Below are 20,573 nucleotides of genomic sequence, written 5' to 3'. Positions count from 1 at the left end.
AGAAAATTAAATTTTAATGAATAAAGAACAGTAAATAGACCCTAGTAGGAAGGACTGGAACAATAGCTTTATTTTGCTGTTTATTTTGTTCCATCTTTACCTGATTAAAACCTTGGGCTGTAGAAATGCCATTCATTAGGCTCTATTTAAAGAGGATATAGTCTCCTTAAAGGCCAGTCTTGCCCGACCTTACAAACTCAGCCTTGCAGCAGATTTCACCTCCTGGCACAAAAATTCCAAAAACTTTTACAGTTATTCATAAGCGGATCTTGGGATGATATTTCATCTTGGACAGTTTAAATTCTAAGTCTCTAGTTCAGTGTGTCATTTTATTATTGTTTCCAATGACGGATTGTTATTTTTTATAAAGTGCTGCATTCTGAGAATAGATGGACCAAATTTTAAAAACTATTTTCTTGCCTTGTTTCTTCTTCTTTTATGTGTTCTCTTTGTGTTTTATTATATACACATTTTAGAGCATTTAAAAATAACTGCTGGTTCTTTTAATTCATTTGCCCACCTTATATTCTTATATCCTAGCCACTGTCCTATTTGTAGCTGTGACTTTCTTTGTACATTGCTTGTCTAGCCTGACTAGTTGTTTCATATATTTATACATTTGTTTAGCATAGCTCTGGAGAATCGCGTTGCACAGCTTGTTGCTGTATTGGCAGTTACATATAAGGTAGTCTTTCATTCCCATTAAAAACCTCCCTTTGGTTGATCTTTTTCACCCCTTTCAGATGTTCAAATGTTTATTTATTTTGAGAGAGAGAGCGCGAGTGTGCGCGTGTGTAAGGGGCAGAGAGAGAGAGAGACCCAAGCAGGCTCCACGTGTTAGCACAGAGCCCAGTGCAGGGCTCGATCTCATGAGTCATGAGATCAGGATCTGAGCCAAAATCAAGAGTAGGACGCTTAACCAACTGAGCCACCCAGGTGCCCGTCGCCTTCCAGATGTTCAAAAAAACCACAGTCCTTTACTCATTTAAATATAACTAAAACAGCACTAATTTTCTTCACTCTTACCACTTATGAAATCTTTCATATCTTATACTGACTTCAGTTTTTTTTTAATGTTTATTTTTGAGAGAGAGCACGCGTGTGCATGAGTTGGGGAGGGGGCAGAGAGAGAGGGAGACACAGAACCTGGAACAGCTCCAGGCTTTGAGCTGTCCGCACAGAACCTGATGTGGGACTTGACTCCACAAACCGTGAGATCACAACCTGCTCTGAAGTTGAACGCTCAACTGACTGAGCCACCCAGGTGTTCCTCTTATACTAACTTGAAGAACAAGGTTATTTCAGTTTCCTAGTACTGCCAGCTCATTCTCCAGGCTTCACAGTACAAGTCAGAAATCTGACCTGGACCAGCCACAACTCTCCACATAGCTTTATGGCTGTCTAAGCACAAGAGAAAACCAGGCTGCTCAGGGGACTGAAATCAAAAGTTGATCTTGTTAGCAGTTAGTTAGCTTGTTAGGAGCTAGTTAGCAGGAAGTAAAAGATTTAGGTGAGGTACAAGGAATGAACTTCCTGGATGGTCAAGATCTGTGTTCCTTTACCTTTGTGTAAGTTTTAACCCCCACCCCCATTTTCTCATAACTTATATGAATTACTTCTGCTAGGAGAACATACTCCAGAACAAGTCGGGACAGGACAGTTTTTTCTGATACTATGTCAGGCTTACATACCTGGCTCAACTCCAGTCTTCTTAGGAGTGAGAGATAATAAAGAAGGTTATATGGTAGTAGATACCTGAGGTGCAAGATTAACATACAGATTCCCTGGCTAAACTCTACTAAATTAAGTCTACAGGTCTTAGGAACATGTATTTTTAAAAACATTTCTCAGGTGGTTCTGATGAAGCTAACCTGGGCCAACATTTGGGGGATAACTGAATGGGACCCAATGTTAAAGATCAACACAAACAGTAGACAGATTTAACCTTAAAAAAGTCACTAGTAAACGACTGAGGCACTTTTTATTTGCCAAGAAATCAGAAGCACCTTTTGTATGTGACTTAGAGTGCCGTCCACCAAAAAAACTAGTATGAGAACTGTTAAGTCAAAGAACATTCTTACACTTTTGATACAGAGTATTTAATCTTTGTACATAATTAAGACAAAACACTTGAAGTTTCCAAACATTGGTTTAATTTTTTTTTTTACTGCATTTATTCAGTGAAAATGGAAAGCTACCTCAAAGTAAAGACAAAATCCTGTGACAGAGGTCTAACTATATATATGAAATAACACGAATATTCATTTACAGTTGGTGGATAAAGAGCAAAGCTAGCTAGCTCTAAATTACAGACTGGAAAGTCCTTTTGAAACAAGGCTAGGGAAAAGATAAATAAGAGGACTGTTTGAGCAGCCAAATAGAAGACTCTTATGTATGTTTGCTGCTAACCCCGTGTTCTCTTCCTGAAAGCTAGTGGAAATCAACAAGGTAGCAGAAATAATCCAATATTAGCAAATAACACTGCTGGGATACACCGTCTCAATGTATTAGCATTCAGATGTAAGATCTTTGACAGCTGGAATATTAAATTTTGTACAATGTGGCTTATCTCCTACCCTCTACTACCCCCCACCCCACCAACCTCGTCTCCTGCCCCCATACTCCTTTCAGTTACCCAAACATTTTTACCTAGAGGCTTGTTTAAATGTAAGAGAGATTCCCAGTAGACATAACAAATCACAAGAAATTACCTGTTCTTTCTGTTCTTCCTAAACTGTTCATCTGTGCTTATGGAGGATAAAGGTCCTGAGATCTCTCAGAATCTTATGGAGAGTTGTTTGTCACTCTGGATTCTGGTCTTTTCCCTGCTTCCAATCATCTATGAAGTCTCTGTCTTAACATCTCTCATCTGTTACTTAAAGTTGGACTAAATTATTCCTTTCAGCTATGACATTCTGTAATCCTGAGGCAATCGAAATAACATTTAAAAGTGCTTTTGTAAATATTCTTTATGATACTCAAGATTATACTATACTGCAAAACAAGTAATCTTATAAGGCAGTCCCAACAGTTGTATTCATTGTAGCTGGCCGTCTTTTCTCAGCATCACTTTTCCCATATTCATTTTGAACACCTGAAATGAAGTTCAACTGTAAATTTCTCTAAAATTTGTGCAGCTGGGTAAAAACAAAGGTCTTTGTTTTGCATTTAAATTCAGTTCTTTATTTCTGTTCATACTAGTGCTTGCCTTTTCATGGCCAGATGGCAGAAAAGTTCCCTTTTGCAGTCTGCACTATGTCTGTCTGACCTCACAGAAATGTCTTCATGCTTTTACCTAGCAGGATCACCAGAAGCTCTGGCACACTTGCAATCCCTGGGCCAACACTGAAGCCTGCTGGAATCTGTGCTCCGGGGGCTGTGCCGGGTAGAGAGGGCAGTGGGAGGTAAGAGCTCTTCACCCTTCACCACCTTCTCCACCCAGCATGGCCAGCACACTTTGGTCTACGGCACATCTCCAGTTATAGAGTGGGTTCTCAATGCTGTTATTTCTTACCTCGGGAATGGGGCTACCCTGATTTGGACTATTTGGGGTACATGTTGCGTGAATTTTTTTTTTTATCAGAGTAGGAAGTGTTACAAGTAAATGTGTCTTTTATATTGCTTTTAAGACTGAATTTTTGTGCTGCTTTTATCCACAGAACGTAAAAGCACAGTTCCGATTCTGTTGTATTCTTTCCATTATATTTTTATTGTGGTAAACTATACATAACATAAACTTTACCATCTTAATCATTTTTAAGTACATAGTTCAGTGGCACTAAGCACATTCACATTGTTGCGCAAACTGTCACCACTGCCCATCTCCAGAACTTTTTCATCTTCCCAAACTGAAACTCTGTATCCATTAAACACTAACTCTCCATTCCCATCTCCTCCCAGCCCCTGGGAATGTAAGTGCAATCGTATAGTATTTGTCCTTTTGTGTTAATTGTACTGTATTTTTGTAAAAAAGATAAAGAAAAGCAACTGTCATCAGATCTACAAGAAGTGGAACATACTTCACATTTGGCTTACTGTCATCAGTGGCTAAATGCGCTGCAAGGGAACTACATTAAGATCTCTGCCCTCTAAGGATATGAACGGGATATTAATTACACCTTCAACGAACAAACTTAAAGTTATTTATATTTTTGTTATTTTATGCTAATTTCACATTCCACTTTGAGACTGATTTGTATTCAGTTTGGAGATGATTTTGTTAAATATGGTTTAGAGATGGCATAATTTAAAAATAACCAAGAATTTGGGAGTGGGAGGAGCTTAGGGAAATGAGAAAATTGACTGAATAGTGTGGTGTATGGTGGGCTTTCAGTAGCATGGTACATATATAGAATGCTGGCTTGGGATTCAGGAGACCTATTTTGGAGTTCTAGTTCTGCTACTTCCTAGCAGTTTGATCTTGATGAAGACACTCCTTCTCCCTGGGCCTCAGTTTCTTATCTATAAATTACTAGTGATGGGCCTGGACTATTTTAAACTTCCTTCTAGCTTTACCATTTTAAGAATTAAGATTGCAGTTCATGAAAATCAGGTCGAATTGTTTCTGACCTACCTTGTTACAAGAAAGAATTTCTGATGATAAAATTCAACATTATAGTGTAAATTTAAAAGGAAGCAAAAGAAGACAGAGACAGCAGAGTGAGTAGAGTACCAGAAGACCAGGCCCATTGGCTATTTTCATGCTTGGACTATAGGGCCGGTTCTATATGAACATCCATAACCAAGAAGCCTAGGGTAGACTTTTATAGTTTGGCCTCTAACCAAGTCCTGCTTAGAGTCAAAGAGCAAGGAGAAGATAATAAAAGAAGTAAACAATCTGATACAATTTGTGGGGAAGTTGGGCTACCCTATCTGAAGATGGGATAAGTGAGATAAATTAGATATGGGGCCTGAATAGACAAGATCTTAGCTGGAGTGAGGATTCTTAACCTGGGACTTGAGGGCTCCAAAGGTAGAATTTATTCCTAGTATGTTGGTTTCCCTTATAATTTTATGCATTTTTAAATATCCTGAGAAGAGGTCTATAGGTTTCATCAGACTGTTGGAGGGATCCATCATGCAAAAAAAGGCTCGTAACCCCTGTATATGGAGTTAAAGCAAAACGGGTTAGTGATAGTTGGAATATGCCATTTAGAAACAGTCCCTGAACAGAGCTCTTGGATGCATGAAGTCTTGCCCAGGTTTTTTTATGTGGTAAAGTTTTATAATTGGCAATAGTCAGAGTACTTTCCCTTATTTCTCTGGTACTTCTCCCAAGTTGACTTCTTTTCATGGAATCAAAAAGACAATTAAATGAGTCCAATTTTAACAGCTGCAAATTTATTCTTCAGTGTATTTCAAGCTCATATGGCTCTCTAGTATCAATATTGCTAGTAACAGGCTAAGTGTGAATATGTGTTTCTGGCAAGGAACAGATTTTCATTTTAATTGACACTTTCTTTTATATACTAAATCTTGGACGCCAGGAGCTTTCCTCACTAGTAGTTGTAGATGCTAAATCTGTACTTGACTTCGCCACCTCCTGTCAAGATAAATGCAAGCTTCGTTTCCCCTCAAAGGAGTTCAAAGAAATAATTTACTTGTTGTCCTGTATTGGGAGATGTTGTTTTCAGCCAGGCATCACATGGATCCAACTGTAAAGATTTTCAATGCCCAAAGCAAGAGCAGCTGCTTTTTTTTTGTTCTGAAACATGTAGCAGTTGAAATGAGAATTCTAGGTTTGCTCAGTTACTCTAAATTCTGTGATCGAGAAGTGGTAGCAATAAAAATCATTAATACTCCAAGTGGGAGTGTGTTGAAGTCTTCTAAATTTATTCAGAAAGTGTCTTGTGCACCTGAGACAGTTACTTACAGAGATAAAGGAAACTCAGTTTTTACAGTAGTTGGGGGGCAGAGAGAGAGTCTGCTTAATAAAGATCATTTTTAGACATGTGCCTTAGAAACTAACAAACTTACATCTTCTATTCAGTGATCCAGATCTCTGAGCTAAGGCACATAGGGTCTGTTAGTAAAAAATGATGGTAACGTTTGCTGAGATCTCATTTTTTATTTTTTAATTTTTTCCAGACAGTAGGGAAAGTTGCTATTGTGCTTGGGATAGTTCATCTAAAAACTTGGTCTTGAATTTCATAAATGGCTGCTTTTACATAGGATTTCTTTCTGTGACTCTGACCACACAGCTTTTATGTTCCTTCCCTTCAGTTATGTTTGTGATCATTAAGAATAACCCTGTGAAGTAGTAGAAAAGTTACCTTCATTTTATAGATGAGGGACTCAAGGCTCAGAGAAATGAAATATTTATACTTTGTAGTAAATTGCAGAACCAGTACTGGCACATGGGTCTTCTGACTCTTGGGTTTGTATTCTTTAAACTGCACTAGCTACCCCACTTTGAAAAGAATATATGGGACACAGCTGTGATCATGTAGAGTCTGTCTCCAAGGGAGAATGGATTCACTCTTCATGCCATGGTATATTGATCTATGATTTTTCTGCTTGAAATGAACCAGATTCCAAGCCTGTTTGTGGAATGTATACTTGAGGAGTGATGAGGATTAGAACAGCCCACAGTCCTTGAGATTTTCTTTGATAATAATATCTGTAACTGCATCAAATACAAATTTGACATTCTGTGTGTCTGTAGCACAGGTCATGTGACTGTAGATTTCTTTGACATCTTTTCGCATGTTGAGGTCAAGGAACTGACTCTTGATGTAATTCCCTGCATCTTCAAAAGAGTTGTTCCCTGGTTTTCCAGAAAAAAATAGTGAAGAAATGGGATAAATTAACCCTTTTTAGCTGCTGGCTTTTTTTTTAATGTTAAAATTTATATATTTTGAGAGAGGGAGAGTGCAGGTGCACATGGTGTGCTTGCATACAAGTTGGGGGAAGGGCAGAGAGAGGAAAGAGAGAATCTCAAGCAGCCTCCACACTAATGCATGGCTTGATCCCACGAACCACAAGATCATGACCTGAGCCAAAATCAGGAGTCAGACCCTGAACCAACTGAGCCACTCAGGCATCCCTGCTCACTTACTTTTTAGGTGACCCACTTGATCCTTGAAATGTGTTGGACAGCTGCAGTTGGGAACATAATTTTAAAGGGAGGGTCCTCTTCTCTATTGTACTCCAGTGTTTATCACTTGAGTTGAGCAACAGAATTGAGGAGAGGGATCTCTTTGTCTCTGCCCTTGATTTCTGGGAGGTATCATTTAAATAGTCTGTGGCTCTCCTGCATCCTGTCTATTCTGTTCCAGGGACATTTGATTTTAAACTTACGACTGAATACCCAAGTTTCTCAGATTAGACATCGAAGTATCACTTGGACATCACAAAGCGTGTAAGAGGAACTGAGTATTAAGGGGATATGGCGGGGCGGGGCGGGGGGGGCGCCTGGGTGGCTCAGTCAGTTACGTGTCTGACTTCATCTCGGGTCATGATCTCATGGTTTGTGAGTTTGGGCCCCATGTTCGGCTCTGTGCTGACAGCCTGGAGCCTGCTTTGAGTTCTGTGTCACTCTCTGACCCTCCCCCACTCATGCTGTCTCTCTCTCTTTCTCTCAAAAATAAATAAACATTAAAAAATTTTTTTAAGGGATAAGGGATCATCAGCCTGGCAAAGCAAAGGAGTTTCACACTTAGTACCTCTTAAAGACAGGTTCCTTTATGTCTTCTTGGTATAGGAAATGAGGCAATCACCAGTCATTACCAAGAAAGCATTACCATTATCTCCATCCCTTGACACTTACCATCATACTCTGGAAAACAAATGCTGAGATGGACTTTCTTGATTTTTTCCTCAAAGAGGTCCTTCTTGTTGAGAAAGAGGACAATGGAAGTAGCCGCAAAGAACTTGTGGTTACATATACTGTTGAAGAGGTGTAATGACTCATGCATGCGATTCTAGTAAGAGGAGACACCATCAGAGATATCAGACTGAGCTTATGGGCTATTGTCTACTTCCTGTTCTTGTTCCCCTTGGAGAGACTAGTGCTCCAAATGTAAGAGGAAAGTTGGGGAATAGCTTATCTCTTTTTAGTGTGGTGGGATAGGGCCAAAGAAATCTAGCTGCCTTTCTCATCCTTTTTCTGTCATAGCTGTGTGACTTGGGGGAAATCCCTGAACTTTTCTGAGTTTTAGTTTCCCTGTCTCATAGGGTTGTTATGGAAGTTCAATGAGATCATATATGAGTGTCTATGATAGTGGCTGGCATATAGGTGTACAATAAATGTTAGGTCAATCTTTGGCAGCCAGGGCACTGCGAAGGACTTTGACTCCGTAAGTGCTGCTTATACAGAGTTGAAACTAGGCCTGAGTTGTCATGTGCCCATTTGCATCTCCATGATAATTTTTCTTTTCAGGATGATTTTGATAAGCTTCTGTTACAGAGTCCTGGATCTCTGTGTGGGCAGGAACGTAATAGGAATTATTGCCCCAGTGTCAAATGGTGAGGACTAGAGAATTTCTCAGTGCCATACCACAAGCCCTTCTCCCTTATTTCTTCCTCTGATTGCCACTCTGAGCAGGTGAGAAGTGGTGCTGTGTATCTGCAGAGTCTAGATGTTGCCAAGTGCCCCAGACCAGCCTGTTTTTAGGAAGCAGGGCCTTTAGGATTTCAAGTATCCTATTATCTGACTTGGGCTCAATCTTTTCACCCAATGAAGAAAGAAAACAAATCTACTTTTTGTGGCCTTTTGTCATTGCTAATGCTCCTGTAGAACCCCTTAAGACTTCATAGACTTCAGGGTTAAAGGTGGAAGAGATCTTGAAAAATGAATGACCCCATAAGACATTTTGGCTAGAGGATATTCATAGTGCTCTAATGTGAACTTGAACTACTAAGGAGAAGGGAGAACAACTGAGACAGGGATGGGAGTATAGGAGCTTTGTCTCCTATCAATAAGCTATGGGCCTCCATTAGCATGTTCCATGCCTTGATATTCTCTGTCTCAGACTCCAAGACTGGGTGGGCTGACGCTTGGTCTGCAGAGCTCCTATCTTGTTAAATTCTGCAGGCTCAAGAGACTCACCCCTCAGGTAGTCTTCCACGTGCCAATTTAAGTGGCATGTGAGAAACCTGGTCTGCAGGTCTCCCCTTAGTCCTGTTGACAGTACATATTTAGGCTTCCAAGTGAGGTTAGTAGTCCAACCCTTCTATCCTGTTGCACAAAGATGCACATCATACATTGTTTTTCTGCTGTATCATTTTCATCTCCTATTCTTTATTTCCATAGGTGGCCTGGAAGAGTCCTAAGTGTAACCCCTGCGCTTTGCCCAGTTGTGATCCCTTGTCCCTTTAATACTCTGTTCCTCTTGTGAGCTGTGTGATATCCAGGTGATTCCTGGATGTCTAATTTGAGACCAAGCTCACCTCTAGTAAATCTAGACCTCCAAAGTGCTAACCTGGAACCTGCAAAAGGGGAAAGTTTTTCTAGAATTATTTACTGAGGCATTGATTTGTGTGCCAGAGGACTGCTAGACTGTCAATGTTAGCTGAAATCACCCAAGCTGAAGAATTGGTGACACAAAGCTTAGAGGAAGGGTCACAGGGGGACTGTCTATCAAAGCTGCTTACTGTAAGGGCCACTTACCACTTCGTCGTCTTCCACTAGCACCATATCATAGGCACTGAGGGCCGCACAGAAAATGATGCAGGTGACTCCCTCAAAGCAGTGGATCCACTTCTTTCTCTCTGATCGTTGCCCTCCCACGTCAAACATCCTGAGGGAAGAAGCAGCACATGTACTTGGTGTTTACAGAGGGGTGGCCACTTTGGGGCCAGTCGGCAATGAGATGGGAAATGGGGAGGAAAGAGGGACAAATAGGATAGTTATTCAGATTGGGCTTTAGTGAAGGCCAAGAGGCATCCCCAGTCCCCTTTTTTGGTATCTGAGGTGACCCCAGGGAACCATGTGTGTATCTGTGATGCCCCCCAGAGAGCTGTGTACTCACCTGAAGTTCAAGTCTTTGACGGAAAACTTGGTCTCAATGATGCCTGTGGTTTTGACTCTGGATCGTAGCACATCTTGCTCATTAGGGAGGTAGTCGGGGGCTGTAATCCGGTCTAATTGGTTCAGGTAGCTAGAGAAAAGAGATTGGAATGGATTAAACTTTACACAGCCAGGGCCAAGAAAGGTAAAGGTCCTACCCAAAGTTATATAACTAACTTGGTGATGGAATCAGGACTAGAGTCCATATTGTTAAATCTAGGGTTCTTTCCTTCAAACCCTCATGTGTCCTTACAAAAGGGAGTGTGGGCTGAGAGGCATGCCCAGTTGTGGCAGGGGTTCTGTCGCATTTAAGTCAAATCAGATAACTTTTCCTTAAGTTTTGCCTGGCTACAAAGTTTTCTAGATCCTTCAGTAAGATTTGGTGGTTTATTTTTTATTTTAAAAAAAAATTTTTTTTTTTTAACGTTTATTTATTTTTGAGACAGAGAGAGACAGCATGAACGGGGGAGGGTCAGAGAGAGAGGGAGACACAGAATCTGATACAGGCTCCAGGCTCTGAGCACTCAGCACAGAGCCTGACGCGGGGCTCGAACTCACGGACCGCGAGATCGTGACCTGAGCCAAAGTCGGACGCTCAACTGACTGAGCCACCCAGGCGCCCCGAGATTTGGTGGTTTAAATGAGTGTCAAAAGTTCCAACAAGAAGCAGGAGTAGGGGCTCCTGGGTGGTTCAGTTGATGGAGCTTCCGACTCTTGATTTTGGCTCAGGTCATGATCCCAGGGTCGTGGGATCAAGCTCTGTGTCGGGCTCTGTGCTGAGCGTGGAGCCTGCTTGAGATTCATTCATTCATTCTCTCTCTCCCCCCGCCTCTCTCTTCTCCTCCCCCACTTTCCCTTTTCCTCCCCCTCCCCCACTCATGCTCTCTTTAAAATAAAAATAAATTTAACAAGAAGCAGGAGTAGACTAAAAGAGACTTCAGAGACATAAGAGACGTGAATCAGTTTAATACATGGACCTTGTTTATATCCTGAATCAAGTTGAGGGGCAAACAGTTGAGATAACTGGGGAAACTTAAATGAGCACTGGCTTGGATATTTGATGACATCAAGGAATTATTAAATATTTAGGTGTGATGGTTATGTTGTGATTTCTTTTTTAAAAAGAGCCTCTCTCTCTCTCTCTCTCTTTTTTTTTTTTTTTTTTTGAGAGATACATAGTGAAATTTTTAGTATGTAATGATAGGATATTTGGGACTTTCTTCAAAATAATCCAGTGGGAGATGGAGAGAAAATGGAACAAGAGTGGTCATGAGCTGGTAACGGTTGAAGTCAGGTGATTCACTGTATTATTCTACTTTCATATGTGTTTGACAGTTATCATGAAAAAAACTTTTTTTTTAAAGACAAGAGGAAGGCAGATGTGAAGTGGGATGACAGAGAAGAAGGGAAGGAAAATTAACAAGTGTGTAGTATATGCCAGTATTTTCACATTTAAATTCTCATTTAACCTCATACACCTTCAAGTTTCATGTCCCATTTTACAGATGAATGTTAATTTCAGAAGAGTTGAATAACTTGTCCAAGGTCAAGAGGCACTATGGTATATTGTAAAAAGCATTCAACTTTGCGGTCAAATAGACCTGGAGTCAACTTCAACCTCTGCCATTTAACTATGTGACTTTGGGCAAGTTAGTTAACTTCTCTGAACCTCAGTTTTTCATCGGACTAATAAAAAGTACTATCTACCTCGAATAATCAAACGAGGTGGTGCACCTCACACACCCAGCAATGCCTGGGCCTTAGTGAGTAAGTGCTCTGTGGATGGTAAATGATAACTGTGTTACAAAATTAGATGACAGAAGAGGGATTAAATCCAGGTCTGTCTGACTACAGAGCTCATGCCCATCTATGAAACCATGCTGTTTGAGGTAGGCTTGATAAACTCTCTGTACCTTATCTTTTTGGAAATCAGCTTTGCAAAGTTGGTTCTTTTAAATCCCTGACCTACTTCCTTTGGTTTGCCCTGGAAGTTTCTGTGTCCCTTGCCCTGGCACCCTGATGTAAAATGCTATGTGTGAAGGAGGCATTTGTTTCTGGTTGGTGGCCTAAGTAAATACACCTAGGTTACCAGCTAGAATATTCCACCCTGAAAAGGCCATCGTTAATCACCTGTTTCCTGGGAGGGCATGTGGCAGAACTGCAGGTCTGTCTTTGTGTTTGTGGTTCTGAAAGGAGAGACTATGTGCATGAATTTAAGAGGACAGCAGTCTGAGGGCTACTAAGCAGGGCACATTTGTTTTTAATTTGGGGGTCTTCAGCTCTATAGGCTGCAGTGAGCCAGATTGAAGCAGCAGAGTGGTGGCAACTATGTGTCCCTCTCTAAAGGCATTAAGTTCAAAGCATAGTAAAACACTGCTTAAGCCCAACACAACAGGTATCCACGCTGAATTCAGTCCTTTGTGACTCCAGCTTTCATGCCTGAAATTTTAGTCTGCTTGTGATTTCTCCTAGAAGGTTGTTTATAGCTAATCCCACCCCTTCCCCAGTCAGAGTCTTACTAAGATGCTGAGTCATTGAGCTGGTACTCTGCAGCTCTCTCGAAGCAGGCTTGCACCCCACCATCCTTCCACAACTTCCTGATGACCTCAACCAGCTCGGGAGGCATGGTGCCCTCCTCAGTGGAGTCAGCCAGGGTGTTGAGCTGTCGCCCAGTATCCTGTAAGGCAGAAACCTGGCTGAGAATTACACAGGAGTAATGGCTTTCCAGGAGGCTCCTGGGAATACTACTGAAAAGAAAGCATTTTGCATTGCTACTAAAGCCTAAGATGGAGATTGCAGCCAGTGAAGATGTTAAGAAAACATATGGATTAATTTTGAGTGTGCTTCTGAGATGTAGAGGGTGGCAATTTCTCCAGTCCTAGGATGTCTAGGGGAAAATAGGTTCCAGGGGCTTCCTCTGTGGTGTTTCTGTCTCCCATCCTTAGTTCAAAAGAGTACCGCCACAAAATGTGGGCCCTCTGCTCGCAGGGAGGTTGGAAGTTTAAAGACCAGATTGACCATGACATAGATCAGATGGTAGACAACCATCACCTTTGTTCTTTCAGTGATCCAAAGCTAGGAAAAGACAAATGCCAGAACTAGGGATTTAGCATGTAAAAGTTCCATAGCCAGGCAAGGAGCCCAGGGGAGCATTTTAGATGGTAAGATAAAACAAAAAGGCAGAGGAAGCTGAGAACAGGTTTTGGTAATGTATTATAAAGGTAGGGATTGCACACTTCTCCAAGACTGAAGTAAAAAGACTGGAAGCTCAGTAGGTAGGACTTAGTTCTACGAAACTCCTTTCTGACCCATATTTCCTCATAGCTTGTCAGCTGCCTGTTTTCTGATCATTAGCCTTTCCTTCCAACCTTAACCGCATTGCTGTTAACCACATACCGCACAGCTTGGTTCAGCATAGTCAATACCCAGTGTGGACATGGCCTGGATGATAGCCAAGATGGACTGCAGCATATTCCCGTAGATGATGGCCTTGTACTCCAGACACTCTTCTGGCGAATAGCCATCCTGATGAATGATCCTGCAAGACACCCAGCCCATAGTTGGACCTGAGTAACCAGCCCTAAGGGATTGGGGATCTGGAAGGATTGAAAGGGTCATAAGAACACAATCTATTCCTATTGCTGTCCCAAAGTGGAGGGTGAGGGGAAAAGGGCATGCAGATGAGGGGCATTGGGAATCAGGTTCTTTATATCCTTTACATCTGGGTGCCTTCAGGATGAAGAGCCCTTCACCCTCCATGCCTCTACTGGCTCTACTGACTTCATCACCCTACCTCAGTCCTCGGGGGGCTTTGTTCTTACTCACTTCATCTGTTTGACGATAGTGCTCTTTCCTGACTCCCCAGCACCTGCAGGGAGCAATGTTTATGCTTCAGGTTTCCACCAATTCTCCCCAACCCTCCAGTAGATGGCTTGTGAGAAGTCTAAGCCAGGGCTTGCTTGGGAGTCTTGTTAGGAGACAACCTGTAGGGATGATTGCTGCCCTCAATTTCTGCCAGCCTTGAGCTCAGGCCATTCAGTCTGGATTTAGAGCAGAGTTTCTCAGCCTCTGCACTGTTGACATTTTGGGCTGGACAATTATTTTTCTTTTTGTGGGAGGCTGTCCTGTGCATTGTAGGGTGTTTAGTGGCATTCCTGGCCTCTACTCACTAGAGGCCAGTAGCACTCTTCTCTTCCAGTTGTGACAACTAAGAATGTCTCCAGACATTCCCGAGTGTCCTGGTGAGGGGTGAGGGTGGTGGCAAAATCTCGTTGAGAACCACCGATAGAGTCAGGGAATTCCTTTAACACGTTTCTCCTCTGCCCAGTTTTACTCAGGAGAGTGATCTTGGAGCAGGATTGCAGAGAGCTGGATAACTTCACTGAAATAGTTTTTTTCATCATCTTGCTTTTTCCCTTATTGGCTAAAATGCCCTACTATCCTCTCATTTACACTCTGCTCTCCCTCCACATACCCTTCAACTCTCTCCCCCAGTTTGCACTGCCCTGATGCCCTAATCTCCCTCCCATTTAGTCTATGCTGGTTCCCTTTAAGCTGCTTATCCTGAATGTAGAAGAAAGCTGCTTAGGCTTAAAAGATCTCTCAGTGGCCTTGCTATATCTTTCCCCTTCTGTAGCTTTTGGGCTTCTTGGAGTCTGAGTCCAGCTTACAGTGGTATGCTCACAGATTGGCTGGGCAAAAGGAGGTGCCACCGCCTGGGGCTCCAGTTCACAGGCTCCTCATGGGCTTGGAAACAGCCCAGCCAGCTAATCTGCTGCTGCAAAGACCCCCCAGCTAGCCTATCTCTGTACTACTGTTGGGTTTTTTTTCCTAAACCAGGTGTCCCAAACTCTTTATTGAACCAAGAGGTTCTGTTTGCAGCTGTGACCAATCTCTCTGACCAACAGAAGAAGGTGCTTGTCGTTTTTCAGCACAGACCTGTGATCTGCTTAGGGCTCATCAAGTTGATGAACCTCCCATCTGGAAGGGGCTTTCAAGGCAGCTACTGAACAGAAAGCCAGGAAAGGACTGCCGTAGGCATTCCTCCTCCCTCAGGGCTGGCTCCCTAGTTATAAAATGTATACAGAATGTTTACTGGAGGCAAGGAGAAGGAACCCATTTATGTGGCAAGAACCAGTGGGCCTGCTTCTGGGACTACATGGCACTGATGCTATGGCAGGACTTCTGAGTCCACTGACTGAGAGCTTTCTGACTGCAGATCAGGTAACTCTAAGCCCAGGGTTCACGGCATTTACCAAGCTGTGAGGTGTGGGGTTTGGTTAGATTTGGAGATGGATGGGTCTCTCCCAGCCCTTGCACACTTCCTGGTTCAAGGAACAGCAGAACTATTCCAAGGTAGCTTTGGTATTCTGCATCTCCTTGGGGTGGCTATGCTCAGCCCTAGAGCCCTGATCCCTTAGCCTGAGACCAGATGGGGAGAGGAAAATGACCGGCCATCCGTCCTCCCCATGGGGTGGGCTAGAACCCATCTACCATTCAGGATAAGCAGGAAGGAGCAGTACCTTCTTCTCTGGCTCATCCTCCCATCTCGCTCACCCAGCAGTAGCAGTTTGACGGTCTTGGCTTCCTTGTCAGCATCCTCCTGCAGCTTCTTTTCTAGCTCCTTGGACCTCTTGGCCAGTTCTTTGTCCTCAGCACTGACTCCACTCCCCATCTTTCTGCTATCTCCTTCTCCGCTGCTTCTTCTGGCCCTTAAGCTTCTTCTCTAGGGTTTCCTATCTGTGAGATGGAAGATAAGGAAAAAGTAAATTGGGATCGAGTATCAGTTTTGTAGTCTTCCTCAAAAGCTGGTCGATAAGGGGCTTGGTGAGGGAGCAGGCTCTAGGTTCTCGTCCCCTGCCTGTCTTGGGTGAGACTTTCTACCCCAGCTGGAGACCTACTTAGTCTAGGGATTGTAGCCTTTTTATCTAGCAATGTGATGGGTCAAGCCAATTAAGAGCTCAGTATGACAAAGGGCAAAGACATGTGTTTCTGTAACTAAGAAAATGGCTGGATTTTGACACAGGAGGACAGAATGCGGGTACTGGAGCTTTCTGGAATGAGTTCACAGCTGTCCCATCCTTTTGAGGGGCTGATCTCCTAAAAGTCTCTTTCTTCCTTGGATTCACTTGCATTTTAGCTCTAGAGATTAGATGTGTAAACATAGGAAGCTCTGCCTGTCCTGAGACTCCAGATTTTAGAGTCTTGTTTTCAAGGGCTTCAAGGCATCAAAGCACCCTCTCCATCATACCAGGCTGGTCCTGGCAAGGAAATCTTGTTTAGGGTGGTGCCCTTCCTGGAAAAATTAGAAATGTTTCCTCCAGCTCCTCCAGTGGCTGCTGCACCAGGAAGTTATTAGCATTGTTCTGCTATGTTGGGTAATCTCTCTATGTGCTTCTTTGTAGCACTTATCCCTTCATACTGTACTTTGCTTTATGAATGGGTTTCTCCCAGGCTGAATTGCTTCCGCTGGAGGTCAGGGACCAAATCTGATTCATATGTGAGTCCTTTAGACCGTGTGGTTTATTAGCAGACCCTCAGTAAAAGTTTGGTGAATGAATGAAAGAAAAAGTATACACAGAGAGAGCGGGCCTCCAACTCTGTAAAGCCACCTGAGGCCTACCCTTACTTGGTGAGTGAACTTTGCTGTTTAGAGTGGGAGTTTGTGCTGCCTCATACAGGAAACTGCTTCCTTGGGAAATTGGACTCTAGCCTCTGGCTTTGCAAAGGTTGGGGCAGCCCTCCCTCTGGCCCTCATTCCAGCTGCCCCTTCCTGGGAAGAAATGCCAGAGAGGAACCCAGGAGTTCTCTTTTGGACCTATGGAAGACTCTCTCCATCGGTCATATTTCTCTATGCCAGTTATTTCCGTTTAATTAAGTGGGTTGCTGGTGGAGCCTCCTCAGTACTTCGGGATTTTGCTACCTAAAATGTGGTGCAAGGCCCAGCCTAGATCACCTGGGAGCTTCTTGGAAGTGCAGGATCTCAGGCTTTAACCTAGATCTGATTTAGAGCCTGCATTTTAACTGGATCGCAGGTGACTCTAAGCATGTTAAAGTTCGGGAAGTGCTGCCCTAGGAGGTACTAGGGAATTGTTTTTTCCTCATACCTGCCTAATCATGAGGATCACCTGAGATGCTTGTTTCTGTGTGTTATCGAATCTTAGGTCTCACTGATTGGAAGATCACTCACATTTCAAAGATGTTAAAATATCCTATATGTTTTTATAAAGGGGTGTGCTTTAGAATCATTAAGTTCCGGCAATAGTGCTAATTCCAGATCCTGAGAAACTCTTTTAAACTAATACGAGTGATTATCATCATCTGGCAAGTTTGGAAAAACCTGATCCAGAAGAGTGGCTCTCAACTTTTGTTGTACTTTGGAATTTACCCAGAGAGCTTTAAAAAATAATACTGATCTAATTGGTCTGGAATACAGTCTAGGTGTGGAGATTTCCAAATGTCCCCAGGTGATTCCAATGCGCAGCCAAGGAGTTGAGGACTTAACCTGAGCTTGAAGGGCTTAACGTGTTCTTTCCTTTTAGAGTGGAATTGCACTGTAGTGGCCTGTGCATTTGGACTGAGAAGCTGGGAGGGAGCCCCAGGGCCTCCCACCTACCAGGTACCCTGAGCCATTGCTGAGCTCCTTCCTCCTTCCACCACCTTTCAGCTGCATATCTGAGCATCTGGCTGAGAAGCCCTGGGCCTGGAGCCCAGACTCTCAGGGCTGATGGAGAAATAGGTAGCCGCCACGGTGCCTTCCCTAGTGATCATGTTTTCCCAATCAAAAATTGGCAAGTGCTTCTTGACTTAAAACAGGAGAGTGTCTTTGAAATTGTGATTGTCTTGGAATCTTGGCTATAAGGTTTCAGTAATTATACCTCCCCAGCCCAGCCCTAGCCTACCCACAATATTGGTAACCTACACCTAGTCCAGAGCTGTGCTGAAGCCTGTTGTGTTCAGAGCAGGGGACTGCCAGCCACTGTGCTGGCCGAGTTAATATGGCTCCTATCAGTTCATTCTCACACTAATTTCAAGGTAAGTGCTCTGTCCCCAGTTTACAGACCAGAGAACTGAGACTTGAGGGGTAAGTAACCTGTTCAAGGTCCTATAGTTTAATGAGCAAATCAAGTGATCCTTCTTCCCACGACCCCCACATAAGCAGCCAGTGAAAGAACACTTGGAGGAAACAGGCAACCTGCATGAGCTCGAAAACAGTAGCACTTGCAATGTTAAAGGAACCACTAACTTGTTTGACGCATGGAGAAAATGTTCGAGCTTGTTCCTTTTTCAGCTACCACCTCTGCAAACTTCTGTGCTGCTCCTACTTGTTTTGTAGTTTGCTGGGCTCCCATTCCGACTACTAAGCTGAGTAAGAGAGCTCCTGACCCTTGCCTGGCCTCTAATTGTGCTGACCCATCCTGATGCCAGTGACCTCCTGCCTGCCGTCTTCAGCTCTGATGCCTTTCGAAACTGTGACTGTTCTACTTTATTATTGCATTTGGGTTCAGTGACCTGGTGGAGTAGGAAAAGCATGTACGTGCTATTCCCATTTAGAAACACAGAAATATGGTCCTCACATTAATAAACAAATTAGCATCAAAATCAGCTAGAGCTCAGGAGTCCTACTCACAGCCTGATAACCAATCATTTTGAGTGAAGAAAGACTCACCATTTCCCAACAAATTTGGTCCTGTTTCCTGAGCTAAGGGGAGACCTCAGGATCTGTCTTACCCTCAGTGATGGGGATTGTGGAGAAAGCCTTGTCTCAGCTGGAGTAGGGAGGTCATGAATGAAGAACTGCCCTCAGGACCTTCCAGTCCAAAGGAAGAGGTGGGGTAAATTCACAGAGAAGCAGCTGAATTGAAGGAACACTGTGCTAGTGCTGGAGAATTCAAAGCTGTTTAAAACCTACCCTCCACCCCTGGTAGGAAAGACCATTATAAACACATTTAACTGTCAGACTGAAAAATTCTGTAGAAGAAAGGAGGGAGCAACTAAAATGAACAGACTTGCAACAGAGAAAGCAGAACAACAATAGAAACGGAGGTAAGGCATTTTGGGGAGAGGAAAGAAAGCATGAGAGAATGCATGGAGGCCCGAGGTGCAACGTGTGTTCTGGGAAGACTGGAAAATGAGATGTGACTGGTGGGGCAGGAGAGGGAAAGGTGCAGGGAAAGGTGCTTGGAGAGGAGGGCTGGGAGAGGACAACAAAGGGGCATTGGGGCTAGCCAGTGAGGGCCTGGAATGACAGGGCATGGCTAGAGCCATTTGAATACTTACAAACTAGTATGGGTGGATGCAGCTGTATGGAGTTGTAAACAATGCTGGGGGACAGGTTGCTTGAACAAGCTGAGAAACCAGAACCGAGTAGCTTGGTTCCAGAAGGATCTAAGCATAGGGGATGCTTTGGGAAACTGTTCTGGCCAAGGATCTTTGTGAGGCTGGAGGTGTTCTCTCCAGAGTCCGGTGTCTGCAGAGTGGTCTGGCCTAGTGGGGAGGCTGACATCACAAGTGAGCTGCGGGCCAAGGGCGAAGAGAAGCCTTCTTCAGAGAATTAAGGAGCATACTTGAGTGGGGGCCCGGGGTTCAGGGAGGGCCATTTAAGGAACCATCTGGTGAATAGAGTAGGAGGGAGGGAGCTGTATTTAGAGCTAGGGAAGATCTCAGAGGCTCAAAGACAACATTATGGCCCCAACATGAAAGAAGCTGGAGGCCAAAGAGGATGACTCACTCCTTCACTTTCCAAACTGTTTTTGCGTAGACAGTGAACCCCGCTTAGATTCTTACTGGTGTTGTGTAGGTGGAGAGATCGATGCTTAGCTGTAATCAGGACACACTTCCTAGCAGGTACACTGTGTACCAAATGGCCTGGAAATAGGGGAGGGTTGTGGGGTGAAGGGTGTGTTGCAGATGGCACTAGGGAGGAGCATGAAGGGACTAGTGAACCGGTTTGCCTGGGTAGGGTGGAGGGCAGGGATTGCCACCTATGGGCTGGTTAGGTAAGTAGGTCCGGATTAAGGGAGAATCCGAATGAGACCTAGCCCAATGCAAGCTACCGCCCCTTAAAACTATGTCAAAATATGCATTTTATCAGAGTACAGTTGACATTCTACATGGTTACCTGCTGCTTGATTTTTAATTTTGAGATTTATTTTGTCATTCATTGTTGAGAGCCCAACAGCTTCAAGATTCCTAAAGATCCCAAGACCAATTTAGTCTGGGATTAAGACCCAGGAGGGTCTGTTGGGAGTGGGGTGTGGAGGCTGTTACAGATTTGTTTGTTGTTTCCTATTCCCTTGATTTATATAAAAGTAATGGCTATGCATGGTAGACAATTTTTTAAATGCAGTTAAGTATAAAGAAGGAAATATAATTCCCAATTCTACCACCCACAGATAATCATTTGTAAACTTTTTGGTGTGTCTGTTTCCTATGCATATATGTCATATAATTAGGGCCATACTGTATGTACAGATTTTTACATTCATTTTTTTGAAACCAAACTTTACATTGTAAACGTTTCCACCTCATTAAGAAATTCTCCAAGAACAATTTTTAATTGTTG

At 43.3% G+C, this 20,573-nt stretch overlaps 1 protein-coding gene across 3 annotated transcripts; it reads right to left on the bottom strand.

Moving 5' to 3' along the window:
- Positions 1 to 5,318: 5,318 nt before the first annotated feature.
- Positions 5,319 to 15,922, bottom strand: GNAT2 (G protein subunit alpha transducin 2). Of its 3 annotated transcripts, XM_058716290.1 has the most exons (8): positions 15,566 to 15,922; positions 13,835 to 13,877; positions 13,406 to 13,547; positions 12,529 to 12,686; positions 9,972 to 10,100; positions 9,611 to 9,740; positions 7,769 to 7,922; positions 5,319 to 6,766 (listed from the first exon to the last, which is right to left on the bottom strand). In XM_058716290.1, exons 1-8 carry the CDS (start codon positions 15,681 to 15,683, stop codon positions 6,576 to 6,578), a joined length of 1,065 nt encoding a protein of 354 aa, XP_058572273.1. In that variant the 5' UTR covers positions 15,684 to 15,922; the 3' UTR covers positions 5,319 to 6,575. The 3 variants fall into 3 exon arrangements, with proteins under 3 accessions (XP_058572273.1, XP_058572272.1, XP_058572271.1); XM_058716289.1 differs by having other exon boundaries at positions 13,406 to 13,877; positions 15,566 to 15,646; XM_058716288.1 differs by lacking the exon at positions 15,566 to 15,922 and having other exon boundaries at positions 13,406 to 14,828.
- Positions 15,923 to 20,573: the final 4,651 nt, after the last annotated feature.

Source organism: Neofelis nebulosa, chromosome 2 (assembly GCF_028018385.1).
Source record: "Neofelis nebulosa isolate mNeoNeb1 chromosome 2, mNeoNeb1.pri, whole genome shotgun sequence".
NCBI lineage: Eukaryota > Metazoa > Chordata > Mammalia > Carnivora > Felidae > Neofelis > Neofelis nebulosa.
Note: the sequence above shows the minus strand (reverse complement) of the source record. Positions and strands in the feature narration are given on the sequence as shown.